Below are 20,005 nucleotides of genomic sequence, written 5' to 3'. Positions count from 1 at the left end.
TGACTTTGAAAGCACAGTTACCTCAGCATCTCTAAGAGGAAAATCCTATAAACTCCAGGGATGCTTTTTCAATCCAGTAAGGAGAACTTTATAGTTATGACTCGACCAATAACAACTCTATGCCCGAGCAAAGCAGAACTGTGACCCCTTCAGCTTTCTCAGTCATATTTTTCCTCTATAGGTGAATTGCATTTGACTCAATTTTCTTTTCCTCTGCCTTTGGAAAAAAATAGGAAAACAACAACAAACTGGCCTGCCCAATTACTTTATCTTCTGTCTCAATCCAAGTTCCTTTTTTCCCTAAGACCAAGAACAGACTTTAAGAAAGTACCAGTGGGCCAGGCATGGTCGCTCATGCCTGTAATCCCAGCACTTTGGGAGGTTGAGGCAGGCGGATCACATGAGGGCAGGAGTTCGAGAACAGCCTGGTCAACATGATGAAATCCCATCTCTACTAAAAATACAAAGAATTAGCGGGACGTGGTGGTGGACCCCTGTACTCCTGGCTACTCGGGAGGCTGAAGCAGGAGAATTGCTTGAACCCAGGAGGTGGAGGTTGCGTTGAGCCGAGATCACGCCACTGCACTCCAGCCTGGGCAAGAAGAGCAAAACTCTGTCTCAAAAAAAAAAGAAGTACCAATATATGTAAAAAGTGCTAAGGAATAAACACATCTTTTTTATGCTGACTACTAAATGAGAAAGAGAAAGCCTTTTTATTTGCTTTAAAGACTTCAAAAACACCTACCAAGAGTGTAAGAACCACCCCTCATGAATCAGTCAACCATAGCCAAGCTCACCTATTCCAGCCAGAGCAAGTTTCTTGAATTCTTCATTCTTTTTCCGCATTTCCACCACCTCTTGCTGCATTTTCATACTCTTCTCCAGCTCTTGCTCCTCAGTACTTTTTAGAACCTTCTGCCTAAAGAGAAAATCAGTAAATGAGAAGAGAGTAGAGGAGAAAGGTGCTCAGTGACTCAAAAGAATCTACAGGCATTATATAATATTTTTAACCTGTGATAAAATAATCATCAAAACCAAAAAATATCATCTAATAAATAGATGTTAACTTAACTAGATAACACCATGAAAATAAATAAAAACTCACACTTTGGCCGGGCGTGGTGGCTCATGTCTGTAATCCCAGCATTTTGGGAGGCCGAGGGGGGGAGATCACCTGAGGTCAGGAGTTTGAGACCATCCTGGCCAACACGGTGAAACCCCGCCTCTACTACAAATACAAAAATTAGCCAGGTGTGGTGGCACACGCCTGTAATTCTAGCTACTCGGGGGGCTGAGGCAGGAGAATCGCTTGAACCTGGGAGGTGGAGGTTGCAGGGAGCCGAGATCGCGCCATGCACTCCAGCCTGGCCACAGAGCAAGACTCTGTCTCAAAAAATAAAGAAAGAAAGAAAGAAAAGAAAGGGCACACTTTGCCGGGCGCGGTGGCTCAAGCCTGTAATCCCAGCACTTTGGGAGGCCGAGACGGGCGGATCACGAGGTCAGGAGATCGAGACCATCCTGGCTAACACGGTGAAACCCCATCTCTACTAAAAAATACAAAAAGCTAGCCGGGCGAGGTGGCGGGTGCCTGTAGTCCCAGCTACTCGGGAGGCTGAGGCAGGAGAATGGCGGGAACCTGGGAGGCGGAGCTTGCAGTGAGCTGAGATCCGGCCACTGCACTCCAGCCCGGGGGACAGAGCGAGACTCCGTCTCAAAAAAAAAAAAAAAAGAAAAGAAAAGGCACACTTTATACCAAAATATTGAAAAAAATTCAGAAGAAAATCACTAAAATAGATTAGAATATATTACAAAATATCCACAAATATTATCATAAATGATTAGATTGGGCTGGGTGCTGTGGCTCATGCCTGTAATCCCAGCACTTTGGGAGGCTGAGGCAAGTGGATCACCTGAGGTCAGGAGTTCGAGATCATCCCGGCCAACATGGTGAAACCCCATCTTACTAAAAACACAAAAATTAGCTACATGTAGTGGTGGGCACCTGTAATCCCAGCTACTCAGGAGGCTGAGGCAGGAGAATTGCTAGAACCCGGGAGGTAGAGGTTGCAGTAAGCTAAGATCGCGGCACTGTACTCCAGCCTGGGCAACAGAGTGAGACTTCATCTCCAAAAACAACAACAGCAACAATGACAAAAAAGGTTAGGTTGTACGCCACAAGAAAAACTAAAAGACCAGTAGAAGCCTGGTGCAGTGGCATGCACTTGTAATCCCAGCCTTGGAAGGCTGAGGCGAAAAGATTGCTTGAGCCCAAGAGTTCAAGACCAGCTAAGGCAACACAGCAAGGCCCTGTCTCAAAAACAAAAACAAAAAAGACCAGTAGAATGAGGAAAGTATCTACAACGAAGGGTTAATATACATAAAATACATGTAACAGAAGAAAGAAACTCAGAAGTAAAGCAGACTAAATCCCAACCCTGTCATTTCATTTGCTGCCTATAATGATCTTGAGAGAACTATTTAACTTTCCTGAACCTCAGTTTTCTCCACTGTGAAATGAGAGTGTAAATACTCTTGCTTACATCCTATTTGTGACTGTTCAATCAGATGATATCTCTGAAGTGCTTGACACATGGTAATGTTCAATACAGAGTAGCCATTCTTAGTAAGGAAAATATCACCAGGACATTTACAGACAAACAAGGTTACCAATAAGAAAAAAATAAAAAGGAAACAGATAATTCACCCAAGAGAAAATATGGAAAAAATGTTTACAACAGTAGCAGTAATACAATCTTGTCAGCAAATACACAAAAACTAAAATAATTTGATGCTGGGGGTTGGGGGAAATGGGAAGATGATGGTTAAAGAGTACAACAAATCTCAGACAAGAGGAAAAAGATTTTTCTTTTGACCTACTGCACAGGGTGAAGGATATCATTAATAATAGTAATACACTAAAAGAATAAATACCAGCCAGACACAGTGGCTCATGCCTGTAATCCCAGCACTTTGGGAGGCTGAGGCAGGTGGATCACATGTCAGGAGTATGAGACCAGCCTGGCCAACATGGTAAAACCCCATCTCTACTAAAAATACAAAAATTAGCTGGGTATGGTGGCAAGTGCCGGTAATCCCAGCTACTCAGGAAGCTGAAGCAGGAGAATCACTTGAACACAGGAGGTGGAAGTTACAGTAAGCTGAGATCTCGCCACTGCACTCCAGCCCCAGCAACAAGAGAGAAACTCCATCTCAAAAAAAAAAAAAAAGGCCGGGCACGGTGGCTCAAGCCTGTAATCCCAGCACTTTGGGAGGCCGAGACGGGTGGATCACGAGGTCAGGAGATCGAGACCATCCTGGCTAACACGGTGAAACCCCGTCTCTACTAAAAATACAAAAAACTAGCCGGGCGAGGTGGCGGGCGCCTGTAGTCCCAGCTACTCGGGAGGCTGAGGCAGGAGAATGGCGTGAACCCGGGAGGCGGAGCTTGCAGTGAGCTGAGATCCGGCCACTGCACTCCAGCCCGGGGACAGAGCAAGACTCCGTCTCAAAAAAAAAAAAAAAAAAAACCCCAAATGTTCTCATTATAAAAAGTGGTATTTGAGGTGACAGATATGTTAATTAATTAGATTTAATTATTCCAAATTGTAGTCATGAATCATAACATCACTTTGTACTGCATACATATATACAACTATAAATTATCAATTTACAACTAAATTTTTTAAATAATAATTTGATGCCATATTATATGAATTTAAAAAACCGAAACAATTTTAAAAGTTAATAAACAATGCAGAAGAGATAGTAAGAAAATACAAATATTAAAAAAAATAAAATAAAAAAAAAAAAAAGAAAATACAAATATTAATTCAAAGCCAATGGCACTTCAGGCCAGGCATGGTGGCTCACACCTGTACCCAGCAGTTTGGGAGGCTGAGGCGGGCAGATCACTTGAGATCAGGAGTTTGAGACCAGCGTGGCTAACATTGTGAAACCCCATCTCTACTAAAAATACAAAAATTAGCTGGGGCCGGGCATGGTGGCTCACGCCTATAATCCCAGCACTTTGGGAGGCTGAGGGGGACGGATCCCTTGAGGTCAGGAGTTCAAGACCAGCCTGGCCAACATGGTGAAACTCCGTCTCTACTAAAACTAAAAAATGAGCCAGGTGTGGTGGCAGGTGCCTGTAATCCCAGCCACATGGGAGACTGAGGCAGGAGAATTGCTTGAACGTGGGAGGAGAAGGTTGCAGTGAGCCGAAATCGCGCCACTGCATTCTGGTCTGGGCGACAGAGCGAGACTCCATCTCACACACACACAAAAAAATTAGCTGGGTGTAACGATGCATGCCTACAATCCCAGCTACTCAGGAGGCTGAGGTAGGAGAATCACTTGAACCCAGGAGGCGGAGGTTGCAGCGAGCAAAGATTATGCCACTGCATTCCAACCTGGGTGACAGAGTGAGACTCCATCTCAAAAAAAAAAAAGAAAAGTCGATGGTACTATAAATTGGTACTTCCACTTCAGAAGTAAAATTGGCAATAAATATCAACACTGACAAAACTGGTCATTCACTGTGGGGAATTTCTCCTTCCTTATTCTGAGGAGATCACTCAAAGAAATGGCTCTGCCTATAAAGTTGTTGACTGATTACTTATAATCATGAAAAGCTGGAAACTACATTTTCAACAGAAAATAATTAAATATAATTTGATAGAATATTAATCTATCAAAAAAGGATAAATGTGAAGATTTTGTAGCAGCACAGAAACAAAATCTGAAATAGTCTCATGGCAAGTCCATAAAGCAGAACCCAAGGTTTTATATTAACTGATTGTGAAAATATGTATGCTGGCTTGGGTAAAACCCAGCAGGGAGGTTGGAAAAATAAGAAATGTTCAATTTACATGGTAAGAACCATTGCTAACTTTTTCCTTTTATATTTCTTTTAAATTTGCTTCAACAGTATATTTTTCTGACTGTTCAAGATCTGAGCACCAGCTAGGCACTGTGGCTCACACCTGTAATCCCAGCACATTGAGAGAGCAAGGCAGGAGGATTGCTTGAGGCCAGGAGTTTGAGAGCCTAGGCAAACAGTGAAACCCCATCTCTACAAAAACATGTAAAAGGTAGGCTGGGCATGGTGGCTCACACCTCTAATCCCAGCACTGTGGGAGGCCAAGGTGGGCAGATCACTTGAGGTCAGGAATTTGAGGCTAGCCTGGCCAACATGGTGAAACCCCATCTCTACTAAAAATACAAAAATTAGCCAGGTGTGGTGGTGCACACCTGTAATCCCAGCTCCTCAGGAGTCTGAGGCAGGAGAATTGTTTGAACCTGGGAGGCAGAGGTTGCAGTAAGCCAAGATCGTGCCACTGCACTCCAGCCTGGGAAACAGAGTGAGCCTATGTCGCCAAAAAAAAAAAAGGTTAGCCAGGCATGATAGTACATGCCTATGGTCCCAGTTACTTGGAAGGCTGAGGTGGGAGGATCAGGTAAGCCCAGGAGGTCAAGGATGCAGTGACCCATGATTGCACCACTGCACACCAACCTAGGCAACAGAATGAGGCCCTGTCTTTAAAATTAATTAATTAAATAAAAATTTAAAAATCTGAGCACTCTTCAGGACACATGTAACAACTCACTGCACCATGGTCAAAGCTTCAGGAGTTTCCCAACCTCCAGGTACACCAAACAGACTGGAGATGTAAGTCTGTAATTTTACACCATTCATTCTAAAGTTTAAATTCAGGAAAGAAACTTACTTTATGGGTGGCATACAAGGCACAGTATGTCTACCCTTGGCTTTCTCTGGGGAAGATTCATTCTTTTCAGAAGTATCTTGAGCACTGCCTTCTTCCTCTGGCTTCTTTTTGTTGTTAGAACTTGAGTTCAAAAGAACAAAAAATATGTTTTCAATTCCCTGAAGCATAGCCTGTACCCTCCTCCCCAAATCTACTGCATATGGATTAACTTTTCTCATTCTATAGGATAACAAGCATGCTTTGACCACGATTCTTCCAATAGTATCATTACATCATATATACTTATGGCTTCAATGAGTAAACTTTGAGAAAGCCAACCTCTATCAAGATAAGAGTTACCTAGTGGTGGTTCAGAAGAGTAAGGAGGGACTCTAACTGCTCACCATCAAACGATCAAATGGCAGAGTTAATTACCATCCCGATATCTATTCTCTTATTAATAAAACCCCAATTTCAGGAGGAGCATCAACGCACTAAACTACAAGTAAGTATTGTACTTGCTTCAGCAGCCTCTACTGCAACTAGGGAATCCAAGTGACACAAGTCTAGGCAAATGAAAGGAAATTTAAGGTTTGCTGGGAAAGACTTAAGTTTCCTGGTATAGATGCTGCCCTTTTTCCTTTACTGTTCTCTTCTTCTCTTAAACATAAATATAACACCTAGAGATATACCAGCCATCTTGTGCCAATGAGACAACAAGCAAAAGAAAAAAGCTAAGAAATACAGAGCAGCATCTTGAAGAGCAAGTATGAAAAAAAAAGCTAAAAATCAGCCACTGAACCAAAGCCAGCAGCTAACCACTTTAGACCTCTGTGAACAAATAATTCATTATTCTTTAAACCACTCCAGTTGAATAGACTATTACTTGCAGCAAAATATATTCTTAACTAATAAAAATATGAACAAACATCATGTATGCTGCTTATTAACCATAAAAACAAAAAGAGGTAAAACCTATGCCAGCTAAGATGTGAGTGCCCTCCAGGACACATGTAACAATTCACCTCACCATGGTCACAGTTTTAGGCATTTCTCAAGCTTGAGGTGCACCAAACATATTGCAGATGTACCATTTTTAATTTTATCCTATTCAATCTAAAGTGTAAACTCAGAAAAGAAACTTACAAGTGGTATACAAGGTACAATATGTCTACGCTTGGCAGTAAGAAGTTGTGGCTACTCACACTTTCATTTTCTTAGAGGGTAGAATTTCATCGATGATCACGGGAGTGGCACATCTCTTGGCTTTCATTTTTACATGATGCTTTTCTTTCTGTTCCAAATCCTTCTGAGCAGAAAGCCTAAGAGATCTTCTATGGTAGAGAAATTGACAAAATATATAATAAACATATACACTACAGATATCTAAATGTTCCTCAGAAATGTGAAAGGATGTCAAACTACAAAGGGCAATAAAATGGAGTGCTATTCTCTCCACTCTAAAAATCTGATCTCTCTTGTTGATAGTTTTTTAAATTCAACCATAACATTTTAGTTCTCAAATACATTGGTGTCTATAAATGTGACCTCAGTAAAGTGATTAAAAAGAAAAACTTGGCTGGGCATGGTGGCTCATGCCTGTCATCCCAGCACTCTGGAAAGCTGAGGCAGGAGAATTGCTTGAGGCTAGGAGTTCAAACAAGCATGGGCAACATATCAAGACCCTGTCTCTACAAAAAATTTTTAAAAAATTAGTCCCAAGTGGTGGTGCGCATCTGTGGTGCTAAATCCTTAGGAAGCTGGGGCAGAAGAATCACTTGAGTCCAGGAGGTCAAGGCTGCAATAAGCCATGATCGTGCCACTGCATGCCAGCCTGGGCAACACAGTAAGACTCTGTCTAAAAACAAATAAATCAATAAGATGAATACAAAACAAAGAGCATAATGACAGATCTAATACATACCAAAAAGTGCCCAAAATAAAAATAGTTAAATGACTACCAAGTGGAAGACCTTATGAAATCACCAACTAGGCCAAGATACAGAACGCTGACAACCACTGCTATCTTCACATCAAGTGTGATCATTAGATAATTTCCTTATTGCTTTACCAAATAAGCATGTATTACATAAACATGGTATGCTAGTTTTGAAGAAAAACAAAAAATTTTGTATAATGTAACTAGACTACTACAAGTATTCTTTTTCTGGCTTATCTCACTCAACTTTATGTTTGTGAGATTCAACCACATCAATTAACACAGCTCTAATTCATTGACTTTCATTGCTGTATAATATTCATCTTAGGGATATGCCACTATTTATTCAGTCTATTGTTGATGAGTTATCTCCTCATTTTAGCTATTATTAAAAAAAATAAGATTGGTGGGTCTTATGAAATTAATGTGTTTTTCTCTGATGATCAGTGAAACTGAGTACATTTTCACATGTTTATCGGCCATTTGTTTGTCCTTTTCATAAGTGCTAGTTCAAGTCGTTTGCCTGTTTTCTACTGGCTTGTCAATTCTTTACTAATTGATTTGTAATTCTTTGTATACTCTGGATATAAACCCTTTGTAGGATTCATGTGTTACAAATAGCTTCTCCCACTCTAGGGGTTGGATTTTCATCTCTTTACCTTTTAATTAGGTAAATGTGCTTGAATTTATCAACCTCTGCCCCCCCATTATGGTCAGTGCTTTTCTGTGTGTGTCCTGTTTAAGAAAGCTTTCCCGGCCGGGCGCGGTGGCTCAAGCCTGTAATCCCAGCACTTTGGGAGGCCGAGACGGGCGGATCAAGAGGTCAGGAGATCGAGACCATCCTGGCTAACATGGTGAAAACCCATCTCTACTAAAAATACAAAAAAAAATTAGCCCAGCGAGGTGGCGGGCGCCTGTAGTCCCAGCTACTCTGGAGGCTGAGGCAGGAGAATGGCGTGAACCCGGGAGGCGGAGCTTGCAGTGAGCTGAGATCCGGCCACTGTACTCCCGCCTGGGCCACAGAGCGAGACTCCGCCTCAAAAAACAAAAAAAAAAAAAAAGAAAGCTTTCCCTACTGTGCCAGCTGCGGTGGCTCACGCCTATAATCCCAGCACTTTGGGAGGCCAAGGCGGGAAGATCACAAGGTCAGGAGATAGAGACTATCCTGGCTAACACGATGAAACCCCATCTCTACTAAAAATGCAAAAAAAAAAAATCAGTCGGGCGTAGTGATGGGCGCCTGTAGTCCCAGCTACTTGGGAGGCTGAGGCAAGAGAATCACTGGAACCCAGGAGGCGGAGGTGGCAGTGAGCCGAGATTGCGCCACTGCATTCTTCCAGCCTGGGTGACACAGCAAGACTCCGTCTGGGGAAAAAAAAAAAAAAAGATGGCACGTGCCAGGCATGGTGGGTCACGCCTGTAATCTTGGCACTCTGGGAGGCATAGGTGGGCAGATCACTTGAATTCAGGAGATCAAGACCAGCCTGGACAACATAGCAAGACTATCTCTACAAAAAATACGAAAATTAGCTGAGCGTGGTGCCCTGCACCTGTAGCCTCCGCTACTTGGGAGGCTAAGGCAGGAGGATTGCTTACGCCTGAGGGATCAAGGCTGCAGTGAGCCAAGATCATGCCATTGCACACCAGCATGGGCAAGAGAGCAAGACCCTGTCTCAAAAAAAAAAAAAAATCAAATTTTTGAGGCAAAATTTCAGAAGCAAGAGAACCACAGAGAGGGTAAACACTAAACCCTGATTATAAACTCATACTCTGAGGCGGGCACGGTGGCTCAAGTCTGTAATCCTAGCACTTTGGGAGGCCGAGACAGGCGGATCACGAGGTCAGGAGATCGAAACTATCTTGGCTAACATGGTGAAACCCCGTCTCTACTAAAAAAATACAAAAAACTAGCCAGGCGTGGTGGCGGGCGCCTGTAGTTCCAGCTACTCGGGAGGCTGAGGCAGGAGAATGGCATAAACCCGGAAGGCGGAGCTTGCAGTGAGCTGAGATCCGGCCACTGCACCCTAGCCTGGGTGACAGAGTGAGACTCCGTCTCAAAAAAATAAAAACTAGCCGGGCGCGGTGGCTCAAGCCTGTAATCCCAGCACTTTGGGAGGCTGAGACAGGTGGATCATGAGGTCAGGAGATCGAGACCATCCTGGCTAACACGGTGAAACCCCGTCTCTACTAAAAATACAAAAAAACTAGCCGGGCGAGGTGGCGGGCGCCTGTAGTCCCAGCTACTCGGGAGGCTGAGGCAGGAGAATGGGGTAAACCCAGGAGGCGGAGCTTGCAGTGAGCTGAGATCCGGCCACTGCACTCCAGCCTGGGGGACAGAGCGAGACTCTGCCTCAAAAAAAATAATAAATAAATAAATAATAAATAAATAAAAACTAAAAAATAAATTCATACTCTGGCCTGGGTGCAGTGGCTCACGCCTGTAATCCTAACACTTTGGGAGGCAGAGGTGGGTGGGTTCACTGAGCTCAGGAGTTCGTGACCAGCCTAGACAACATGGTAAAACTTTTTCTGAACAAGAAATACAAAAATATTAGCTGAGCACAGTGGCTTGTGCCTGTAGTCCCAGCTACTCAGGAGACTGAGGTGGGAAGACTGCTTGAGCTCAGGAGGTTGTGGCTACAGTGAGACATGATCATGCCACTGCACTCCAGCCTGGGCAACTGAGTAAGACTCTGTCTCAAAAATAAATAAAATAAAAATTTGTGTTTTGGCTGGATGCAGTGGTTCATGCCTATACGGTCTCAGCACTTTGTGAGGCTGAGGCAGGAGGATCACTTGAGCCCAGGAGTTCGAGTCTGCAGTGAACTATGTGCCACCACTGCACTCCAGATCCAGCCTGGGTGACAGAACAAGACCCTGTCTCAAAAAAAAAAAAAAGCTAAAGTAATACAGAAGAACAAAGATATCTGACATCAGGAAGATATAACAACTATATCCATACAAGGCCTTTGGAAACAGATTGATAAGGGTTTGAATCTTGGCTCTGAAATAAACTTGCCTTAAGCAAGCAACTTAGTATCTCTGAGCCCTTATCTATAAATTAATTAAGCATATTACCTACAACTCATAAATGTTATACGGATTTTTTTAATTTATACCAATCACACAAACCCATTTTATTTTTTTATTTTTTATTTTTTGAGACGGAGTCTGGCTCTGTGGCTCAGGCTGGAGTGCGGTGGCACCATCTCCGCTCACTGCAAGCTCCGCCTCCCAGGTTCATGCCATTCTCCTGCCTCAGCCTCCCGAGTAGCTGGGACTACAGGCGCCCGCCACCGCGCCCAGCTAGTTTTTTTGTATTTTTTTTTTTTTAGTAGAGATGGGGTTTCACCGTGTTAGCCAGGATGGTCTCGATCTCCTGACCTCGTGATCCACCCGTCTCGGCCTCCCAAAGTGCTGGGATTACAGGCTTGAGCCACCGCGCCCGGCCCACACAAACCCATATTATGAGGATTTTAAAAGCTAACATAGCCAGGCGCAGTTGCTCACGCCTATAATCCTAGCACTTTGGGAGGCTGAGGCGGGTGGATCACCTGAGGTCAGGAGTTTGAGACCAGCCTGGCCACATGGCAAAGCCCCGTCTCTACTAAAAATACAAAAATTAGCCGGGTGTGGTGGCAGGTGCCTATAATCCCAGCTACTCAGGAGGCTGAGGCAGGAGAATTGCTTGAACATGGTGGGGCGGAGGTTGCAGTGAGCTGAGATCACACCACTTCGCTACAGCCTGGGCAAAAGAGCGAAACTCCGTCTCAAAAAAAAAAAAAAGTAACACAAATGTGTCCATAAACACAGTATGGACACATAACAGATGCTCTGTCCAGTAACTATCCTTTGAACATTATTATCATAACTACCATTTTGAGATTCTAAACAGTCTTACCTCTGAGGCTGGGCAGGAGTTTTTCTTGATATGGCTGCCTCAACTTCCAGGGAAGAACAAGCGTTTGACAGAATGGATTGTTCCACAAGATTTTCTTTTTCTGCCTCTTTGTAGTAAGTGTTGTCAACTGTGGGAGACCAAAAGCTAGTCAGCACTCAAATCCCAAGGAAAATAATTGGAGATGAGCCACACACACACACCCCGTCTAAGCCACAGAATCCTTAGTTCCAGTTAAATCTTATAAGAAGAACCAGTTTATAAAAGCTACTTTGGTTGAAACAGAAATGATGTATCCGGGGCTTACCTATTCGCCAGCCTAAGGTACTACCTTTAAAAAAAGCATCCCACACACAATCTCATGACATTTCAGGACACTGATAAAGTTCTGAAAGCTTCCATAAAGAAGAAAAAAAATCACTTACGAAGTAAGGAAAATTAGATAAGCACCGAATTTTTCATCAGCAATACAAAAAAATAGGAGTTAAAGGAACAATGTCTTTAGAGTAGTGATAAAAAATAATTTGCGGCCGGGCGCGGTGGCTCAAGCCTGTAATCCCAGCACTTTGGGAGGCCGAGACAGGCGGATCACGAGGTCAGGAGATCAAGACCATCCTGGCTAACACGGTGAAACCCCGTCTCTACTAAAAAAATACCAAAAATTAGCCGGGCGAGGTGGTGGGTGCCTGTAGTCCCAGCTACTCGGGGAGGCTGAGGCGAGAGAATGGCGTAAACCCGGAAGGCGGAGCTTGCAGCGAGCTGAGATCCGGCCACTGCACTCCAGCCTGGGCGACAGAGCGAGACTCCGTCTCAAAAAAAAAAAAAAAAAAAAAATTTGCAATCTATAATACTGTATTAAGATAAACTTTCAATTGTATATGAAAGTGGAACAATGCCATTTTCAAATATATAAGAACTCAAAGTTTTCCTCTCCTGTACTAATTTAAGAAAGTTTCCTCAGGATGCACTCCTGCATAATGAAGGAGTATATCCAGAAGAAAGATATAAGGTTCAGGAAACAAGGCAGAAAAGACAGTAAAAATAATAATGCTCTCCCAAAAAAGCAGTAATAACTTCCAAGGGTCATTGTCCAATATGAAGCAAGATAAAATGTGGCAGAAATTTAAGAAATTGATAAAGTTTAAAGAAAAGTAAATCCACTGATCTCTTGATGTCAGAATCATCTTTATGTGGCTCAGCAGTTATGACAATACAACCAAACACAGCCAAAGAGAGCCAAGAAGGGATGCAACTGCATCACAGTTACTGACTTGGCATTGAACAATATTTACATAATCATAACATTGTAAATACTGCTGATATAATCATACTATCAGGCATTATGAATGTAACCGCACAAGTTAAAATAGTGGGTTAAAACAGCTACTGGGAAGACAGAGTCAGGAAGATCACTTGAGCCCAGGAGTTTGAGACCAGCTTGGGCAACACAGTGAGATCCCACTTGTAAAACAAAATATAAAAACAACAGGCTGGGCACGGTGGCTCACGCCTGTAATCCCAGCATTTTGGGAGGCTGAGGCAGGTGGATCACGAGGTCAGGAGATCGAGACCACAGTGAAACCCCATCTCTACTAAAAATACAAAAAATTAGCCGGGTGTGGTGGCGGGCGCCCGTAGCCCCAGCTACTCAGGAGGCTGAGGCAGGAGAATGGCGTGAACCCGGGAAGCAGAGCTTGCAGTGAGCCGAGGTCGCGCCACTGCACTCCAGCCTGGGGGACAGAGTGAGACTCAAAGTCTCAAAAAATAAATAAATAAATAACAACAATAAAACCAATAAGAGTTTGAGAAAAAGGACAGGGGATAGGGATGAGAAGAGGAAGGGGTTATTTTAACATAAACTCTAAGTATTGTGATGTTACTGTGGCCATGTTTTACTTTGATAAACTTTTTTTTTTTTTTTTTTTTTTGCTTTTCAATATTATATAGAGATGGGGGTCTCACTATATTGCCCAGGTCGGTCTCAAACTGCTGGGCTAAAGCAATCCTCTCATCTTGGTCTCCCAAAGTACTGGGATTACAGGCATGAACTACCAGCCCAGCCTTGATAAACATTTTTAAGGAAATAGAAAAAAGTGTTATGGGAACACTGAGAAAGTTAGCCAGGCATGGTGGAATGTGCCTGTAGTACCAGTTACTCAGGAGGCTGAGGCAAGAGGATCACCTGAGCCCAGGAGATCAAGGCTGCAGGGAGCTGTGATCATGCCACTGCTCTATAGATGGGGTGACACAGTGAGACCCTGTCTGCACAAAAAAAACAAAAACAAAAAAACCAAAACAGAGTAAGAAAGAAACAATCAAGTAAAGGCTTCATGGAAGAAACAGCACTTAATCACATAGCATATAAACTGACCCCTGATAAAGGAATTAAACTGCAACAAGATGACAGGGAAGAAAAGATAGGCCATGAAAACATAGTTCAAGCATTATTCATTTCAGAGAACAATCATTTGGCTCATCTCCTAAAAAAATATTTTTGGGGTGGAGAGACTCACACACACACACAAAATAATAGCATAGCATGTCAAAGCTAAAATAGATGCACTTATTCCAATTAAAATGCAGTGACAATAATATTAAATAATAAAGCAAGATCCAATTATATGCTGCCTATAAAAAATGCACTTTAAATATAGACACACCATGCTAATACCAATCAAAAGAAAACTGGAGTGACTATATTAATATCAGGCAAAGTAGGTTTCAGAGCAAAGAACTTCAGTGGGGATAAAGAAGATCATTTCAAACTGTTAAAGTGGGGCCAGGCACGGTGGCTCAACCTGTAATCCCAGAACTTTGGAAGGCTGAGGTGGATGGAGCACTTGAGCCCAGGCGTTCAAAACCAGCCTAGGCAACATGGCAAAATCCTGTCTCTACAAAAAATACAAAAACTAGCTGGGCATGGTAGTGGCATCTGTGGTCCTAGCTACTCAAGAGGCTGAGGTAAGAGGATCACCTGTGCCCAGGAGGTAGAGGCTGCGGTGAGGTGTGATTGCTCTACTGCAGTCCAGCCTGGGTAACAGAGTGAGACCCTGTCTCAAAAAATACACACATATATATGTATATATACATATATATACACATATATATATGCTTGTGTATATATGTGTGTGTGTATATATGTATATTTTGTTTGTTTGTTTTTGAGATGGAGTCTTGCTCTATAGCCCAGGCTAGAGTGCAGTGGCATGATCTTGGCTCACTGCAACCTCCGCCTCCCAGGTTTCAGCGATTCTCCCACCTCAGCCACCCGAGTAGCTGGGACTACAGGTGTGCACCACCACACCCGGCTAATTTTTTGAATTTTTTAGTAGAGATGAGTTTTCACCATATTGGCCAGTCTGGTCTCGAACTCCTGACCTTGTGATCCGCCCGTCTCAGCCTCCCAAAGTGCTGGGATTACAGGTGTGAGGCATCACGTCCAACCAAAAAAAAAAAAATTATATATATATAAAAGTGGCCAGTTCATCAAGATGACATAACAATCCTAAACATTTACGCATCTAATAGTAGCTTCAAACTACATGAAGCAAAAATTATAAAAAGACAAATCCATACAGTCTGAGATTTCACTACCTCTCTCTCTAATTGATGAAACAAATGGAAAGAAAAATTAGTAAGAATACAACAGCCATAAATAATGTATAAACAGGCTAGGCACGGTGGCTCATGCATGCAATCCCATCACTTTCAGAGGCTGAGGCCGGTAGATTACCTGAGGTCAGGAGTTCAAGACCAGCCTGGCCAAAATGGTGAAACCTCATCTCTACTAAAAATACAAAAAGTAGCTGGGGGTCGTGGCAGATGCCTGTAATCCCAGCTACTCCAGAGGTTGAGGCAGGACAATCGCTTGAACCCGGGTGGCAGAGGTTGTAGTGAGCCAAGATCGCGCCACTGCACTCCAGCCTGGGCAACAAGACCAAGACTCTGTCTCAAGAAAAAAAAAAAGAAGAAAGGAAGAAAGAAAGAAAATCCTAAAATTCACATGGAACCACAAAAGACCCCATGTAGCCAACTAATCCTATGCGAAGAGAACAAAGCTGGAGGCATCAAACTACCAGCCTTCAAAATACATTACAAAGCTAAAGTAACCATAATAGCATGGTACTATCATAAAAACAGACACACAGATAAATGGAATAGATAGAGAACCCAGGAATGAATCCACATATTTATAGCCAACTGATTTTTGACAACAGCATCAAGAACATTCCTTGGGGAAGGAACAGTCTTTTCAATAAATGGTGCTAGCTTTGGGAGGCTGAGGTGGTAGGACTGTTTAAGCCCAGGAATTCTGAGACAAGTCTGGGCAATAGAGTGAGACCTCATCTCTAAAATAAAATTTAAATTTGAAAAATCAATAAATGGTGCTGATCAAACTAGATATTTAAATGTAGAAAAATGAAACCAGACACCTATTTCTTACCATATACAAAAATCAACTCAAGGCCAGGCGTGGTGGCTCACACCTGTAATCCCAGCACTTTGGGAGGCAGAGACAGGCGGATCACAAGATCAGGAGATCGAGACCATAGTGAAATCCCACCTCTACTAAAATACAAAAAATTAGCTGGGCGCGGTGGCGGGCACCTGTAGTCCCAGCTACTCAGGAGGCTACGGCAGGAGAATGGCTTGAACCCGGGAGGTGGAGCTTGCAGTGAGCCAAGATCGTGCAACTGCACTCCAGCCTGGGGGACAAAGCGAGACTCCATCTCAAAAAAAAAAAAAAAAAAAAAAAAACGGCCGGGCGCGGTGGCTCAAGCCTGTAATCCCAGCACTTTGGAAGGCCGAGACGGGCGGATCACGAGGTCAGGAGATCGAGACCATCCTGGCTAACACGGTGAAACCCCATCTCTACTAAAAAAAAAAAATACAAAAAACTAGCCGGGCGAGGTGGTGGGCGCCTGTAGTCCCAGCTACTCGGGAGGCTGAGGCAGGAGAATGGCGTGAACCCGGGAGGCGGAGCTTGCAGTGAGCTGAGATCTGGCCACTGCACTCCAGCCCCGGCAACAGAGCAAGACTCCGTCTCAAAAAAAAAAAAAAAAAAATCAACTCAAAATGGATTAAAGACTGATATGTAAGACCTTAAACTATGCAACAACTAAAAACATCGGGGAGGCCGAGCGCGGTGGTTCACGACTCTGATCCTAGCACTTTGGGAGGCTGAGGTGGGTGGATCACTTGAGGTCAAGAGTTCGAGACCAGCCTGGCCAACATGGCGAAAACCCATCTCTACTAAAAATACTAAAATTAGCTGGGTGTGGTGGTGCGCACCTGTAGTCCCAGCTACTCGGGAGGCTGGGGCATCTGGGAGGTGGAGGTTGCAGTGAGCTGAGATAGTACTACTGTACTCCAGTCTGGGTGACAGAGTGAGACTGTCTCAAAAATAAAATAAATAAAGTAATAAAATAAAAACAGGTGAAATACTTTAGGACATGGTTCTGGGAAAAGATTCTATGAACATGACCTCAAAAGCATAGGCAACAAAAGCAAAAGTAGACAAATGGGATTATATTAAATTTAAAACTTTCTGCACAGCAGGGTAAACAATCAACAGAGTGAAGAGACAACTAAAGAATGGGAGAAAATATTTGTTAACTATTCATTAAAGAAGGGAGTAATATCCAGAATACACAAGGAACTCTAACTCAACAGCTGGACAAATGAGCTGAATAGACATCTCTCAAAAGAACACATACAAATGGCAAACAGGTATATGAAAAAATGCTCAACAACACTAATCATCAGGGAAATGCAAATTAAAAATCACAATGAGATAGCCTTTCATCCCAGTTAGAATGGATACTATGAAAAATGTTAAAATTTCTCTGCATCTCTGAGGATGCAGAGAAAGGGGAACTCTTATATATTGTTAGTAGTAAAGTCAATTCGTACAGGTATTACGGAAAACAGTATGGAGGCTCCTCAAAAAATTAAAAATATAATTACCATATGATCCAGCAATCCCATTACTGGTTATATATCTAAGAAGAAGGAAATCAGTACATCGAAGAGATATCTATCTGCAGTCCTATGTTTATTACAGCACTATTCACAATAGTCAAGATATGGAATCAACTGAAGTATCCATCAGATGAACAGATAAAATGTAGCATATACATACAATGAATACTATTTAGCCATAAAAAAGAATGAAATTCTGTCATTCACAGCAACATGGATGAACCTGAAGGACATTACATTAAGTGAAATAAGTAGGCATAGAAAGATAAATATCGACCGGGCGCCGTGGCTCACGCCTGTAATCCCAGCACTTTGGGAGGCCGAGGCAGGCAGATCATGAGGTCAGGAGATCCAGACCATCCTGGCTAACACAGTGAAACCCCGTCTCTACTAAAAATACAAAAAATTAGCCAGGCGTGGTGGCCGGCACCTGTAGTCTCAGCTACTCGCGAGGCTGAGGCAGAAGAATGGTGTGAACCCAGGAGAAGGAGCTTGCAATGAGCCAAGATCGTGCCACTGCACTCCAGCCTGGGCAGCAAAGCAAGACTCCATCTCAAAAAAAAAAAAAAAAAAAAATCAGATACATAACTCAGATAATTCTTGTACAATGGCAAGCAGTACAGTCTTCTTTTTCGCTATTTTATTTCCCACCCAGACCCAGGTTAGGTTACATTAAATCTTGTCATAAAAAGAAAACGGTTATGTATCGGGCAATAAAATTCTGTTAGCCTCCGGGCACAGTAGCTCACACCTGTAATCCTAGCACTTTGGGAAGCTGAGGAAGGAAGATCACTTGAAGCCCAGAGGTCAAGATCAGCTTGGCTAGCAAAGACTCCTTCTCTACTAAAGTTTTTTTTTTTTTTTTTTTTTTTTTTTTTTTTGAGGCAGAGTCTCGCTCTGTCTCCCGGACTGGAGTGCAGTGGCCGGATCTCAGCTCACTGCAAGCTCCGCCTCCCGGGTTTACGCCATTCTCCTGCCTCAGCCTCCCGAGTAGCTGGGACTACAGGCGCCCGCCACCTCGCCCAGCTAGTTTTTGTATTTTTAGTAGAGACGGGGTTTCACCGTGTTAGCCAGGATGGTCTCGATCTCCTGACCTCGTGATCCACCCGTCTCGGCCTCCCAAAGTGCTGGGATTACAGGCTTGAGCCACCGCGCCCGGCCTCTACTAAAATTTTTTAAAAATCAGCCAGGCATGGTGGTGAGCACCTGTAGTCCCAGCTACTAAGAGCTCAGGAGTTTGAGGCTACAGTGAGCTATGACTGTGGCACTGTACTCCAGCCTGGGTGACAGAATCAGACCCCACCTTTAAAAAAAAAAAAAAAAATTCTGTTAGCTTAAGCTCCAAGAGAATTTTTTTTAAGTGTAGCACATTGTTAGTTTTACATTCATCATGAAATGAATTAGCCCATTTCACCAATAATAAAGAGAACATTTAGGTAGTTTTCCCAGATCCTCAGGCTTCTAAGACACTGTCCCACCATTCTGTCAAAGAGCTTTTTTCTAAGATGTTTTCTTACCTGGTTTCAAAGGTGTGACAATAGCTTGCTGAAGATTAGCCTTTCTCAAAGGAGTTTTGCCCTGAAAAAGCCCTCCAGTTCCATTCTTCCCCAGTAACTTATTCTCCAAATTGGCCTTCTCCTCTGTGAAAAGGGAAGATCATCACTGTGCAAACAATCAGCAAGGAAGCAAAACAAATCACTATCACGCACTTAAAATGCAAACTACAGCTCCGTACCAGTACACTTCCAACTCATGTGGCAAGTACAAGCAAAGTTCTAGCAATCAAAAGAAAAAGTATACATTACACATCAGACATAGACTATAAAAACAATCACTAAAAAACTGGCAACATTAAACGATGTATGATAAAAAAGAAAAAGTACAGATTCTGCATTGTGAGTAACTCCTTATCTTTGTTTGGTACCCATTTAGGGTCATACAAACATGAATTAGCTTTATCTACCCCCTAAATACATCATGTTCCTCTTAAACAAAACCGTAACCAGCTGGGCGTGGTGGCTCTCGCCTGTAATCCCAGCACTTTGGGAGGCCAAGGTGGGCGGGTCACAGGGTCAGGAGATCGAGACCATCTTGGTCAACATGGTGAAACTCCGTCTCTACTAAAACACAAAAAATTAGCTGGGCATGGTGGCACGTGCCCGTAATCCCAGCTACTTGGGAAGCTGAGACAAGGGAATCGCTTGAAACTGGGAGGCGGAGGTTGTGGTGAGCTGAGATCGAGCCACTGCATTACAGCCTGGCGACAGAGCAAGACTCCATCTCAAAAAAAAGAAAAAGAAAATAGTAATCATCAAAAACTCTAGGGCTTACAAGAGACATTGTATAGTCTTACAGTTTCCTCCTCACTGGGGTGGTGGGAGGAATAAGGGGTGTGTGAAGATAGAGCTGAGCTATGTTTTCTCAAGAAATTTTATCTTAGATTCGACTGTGCCCAGAAGTCAGTACAAAGCAGTGAAGGGT

At 43.1% G+C, this 20,005-nt stretch overlaps 1 protein-coding gene across 6 annotated transcripts in view; it reads right to left on the bottom strand.

Annotated features, from left to right (window-relative positions):
* Positions 1-20,005, bottom strand: part of TPX2 (TPX2 microtubule nucleation factor) — a 71,357-nt gene that overhangs the window by 28,603 nt on the left and 22,749 nt on the right. For all 6 annotated transcript variants that reach the window (XM_033186053.1, XM_033186054.1, XM_033186049.1 and 3 more), the window contains 5 exons: positions 19,042-19,164; positions 11,546-11,672; positions 6,911-7,039; positions 5,727-5,846; positions 798-919 (listed from right to left, as the gene is read on the bottom strand). In XM_033186053.1, coding sequence (XP_033041944.1) covers positions 798-919; positions 5,727-5,846; positions 6,911-7,039; positions 11,546-11,672; positions 19,042-19,164 — 621 coding nt within the window. The remainder of the gene's footprint in view (positions 1-797; positions 920-5,726; positions 5,847-6,910; positions 7,040-11,545; positions 11,673-19,041; positions 19,165-20,005) is intronic.

Source organism: Trachypithecus francoisi, unplaced genomic scaffold (genome assembly GCF_009764315.1).
Source record: "Trachypithecus francoisi isolate TF-2019V2 unplaced genomic scaffold, Tfra_2.0 Lachesis_group21, whole genome shotgun sequence".
NCBI classification, from domain to species: domain Eukaryota; kingdom Metazoa; phylum Chordata; class Mammalia; order Primates; family Cercopithecidae; genus Trachypithecus; species Trachypithecus francoisi.
The sequence above is the reverse complement of the archived record's forward strand: the minus strand, read 5'-3'. Positions and strand labels throughout refer to the sequence as shown.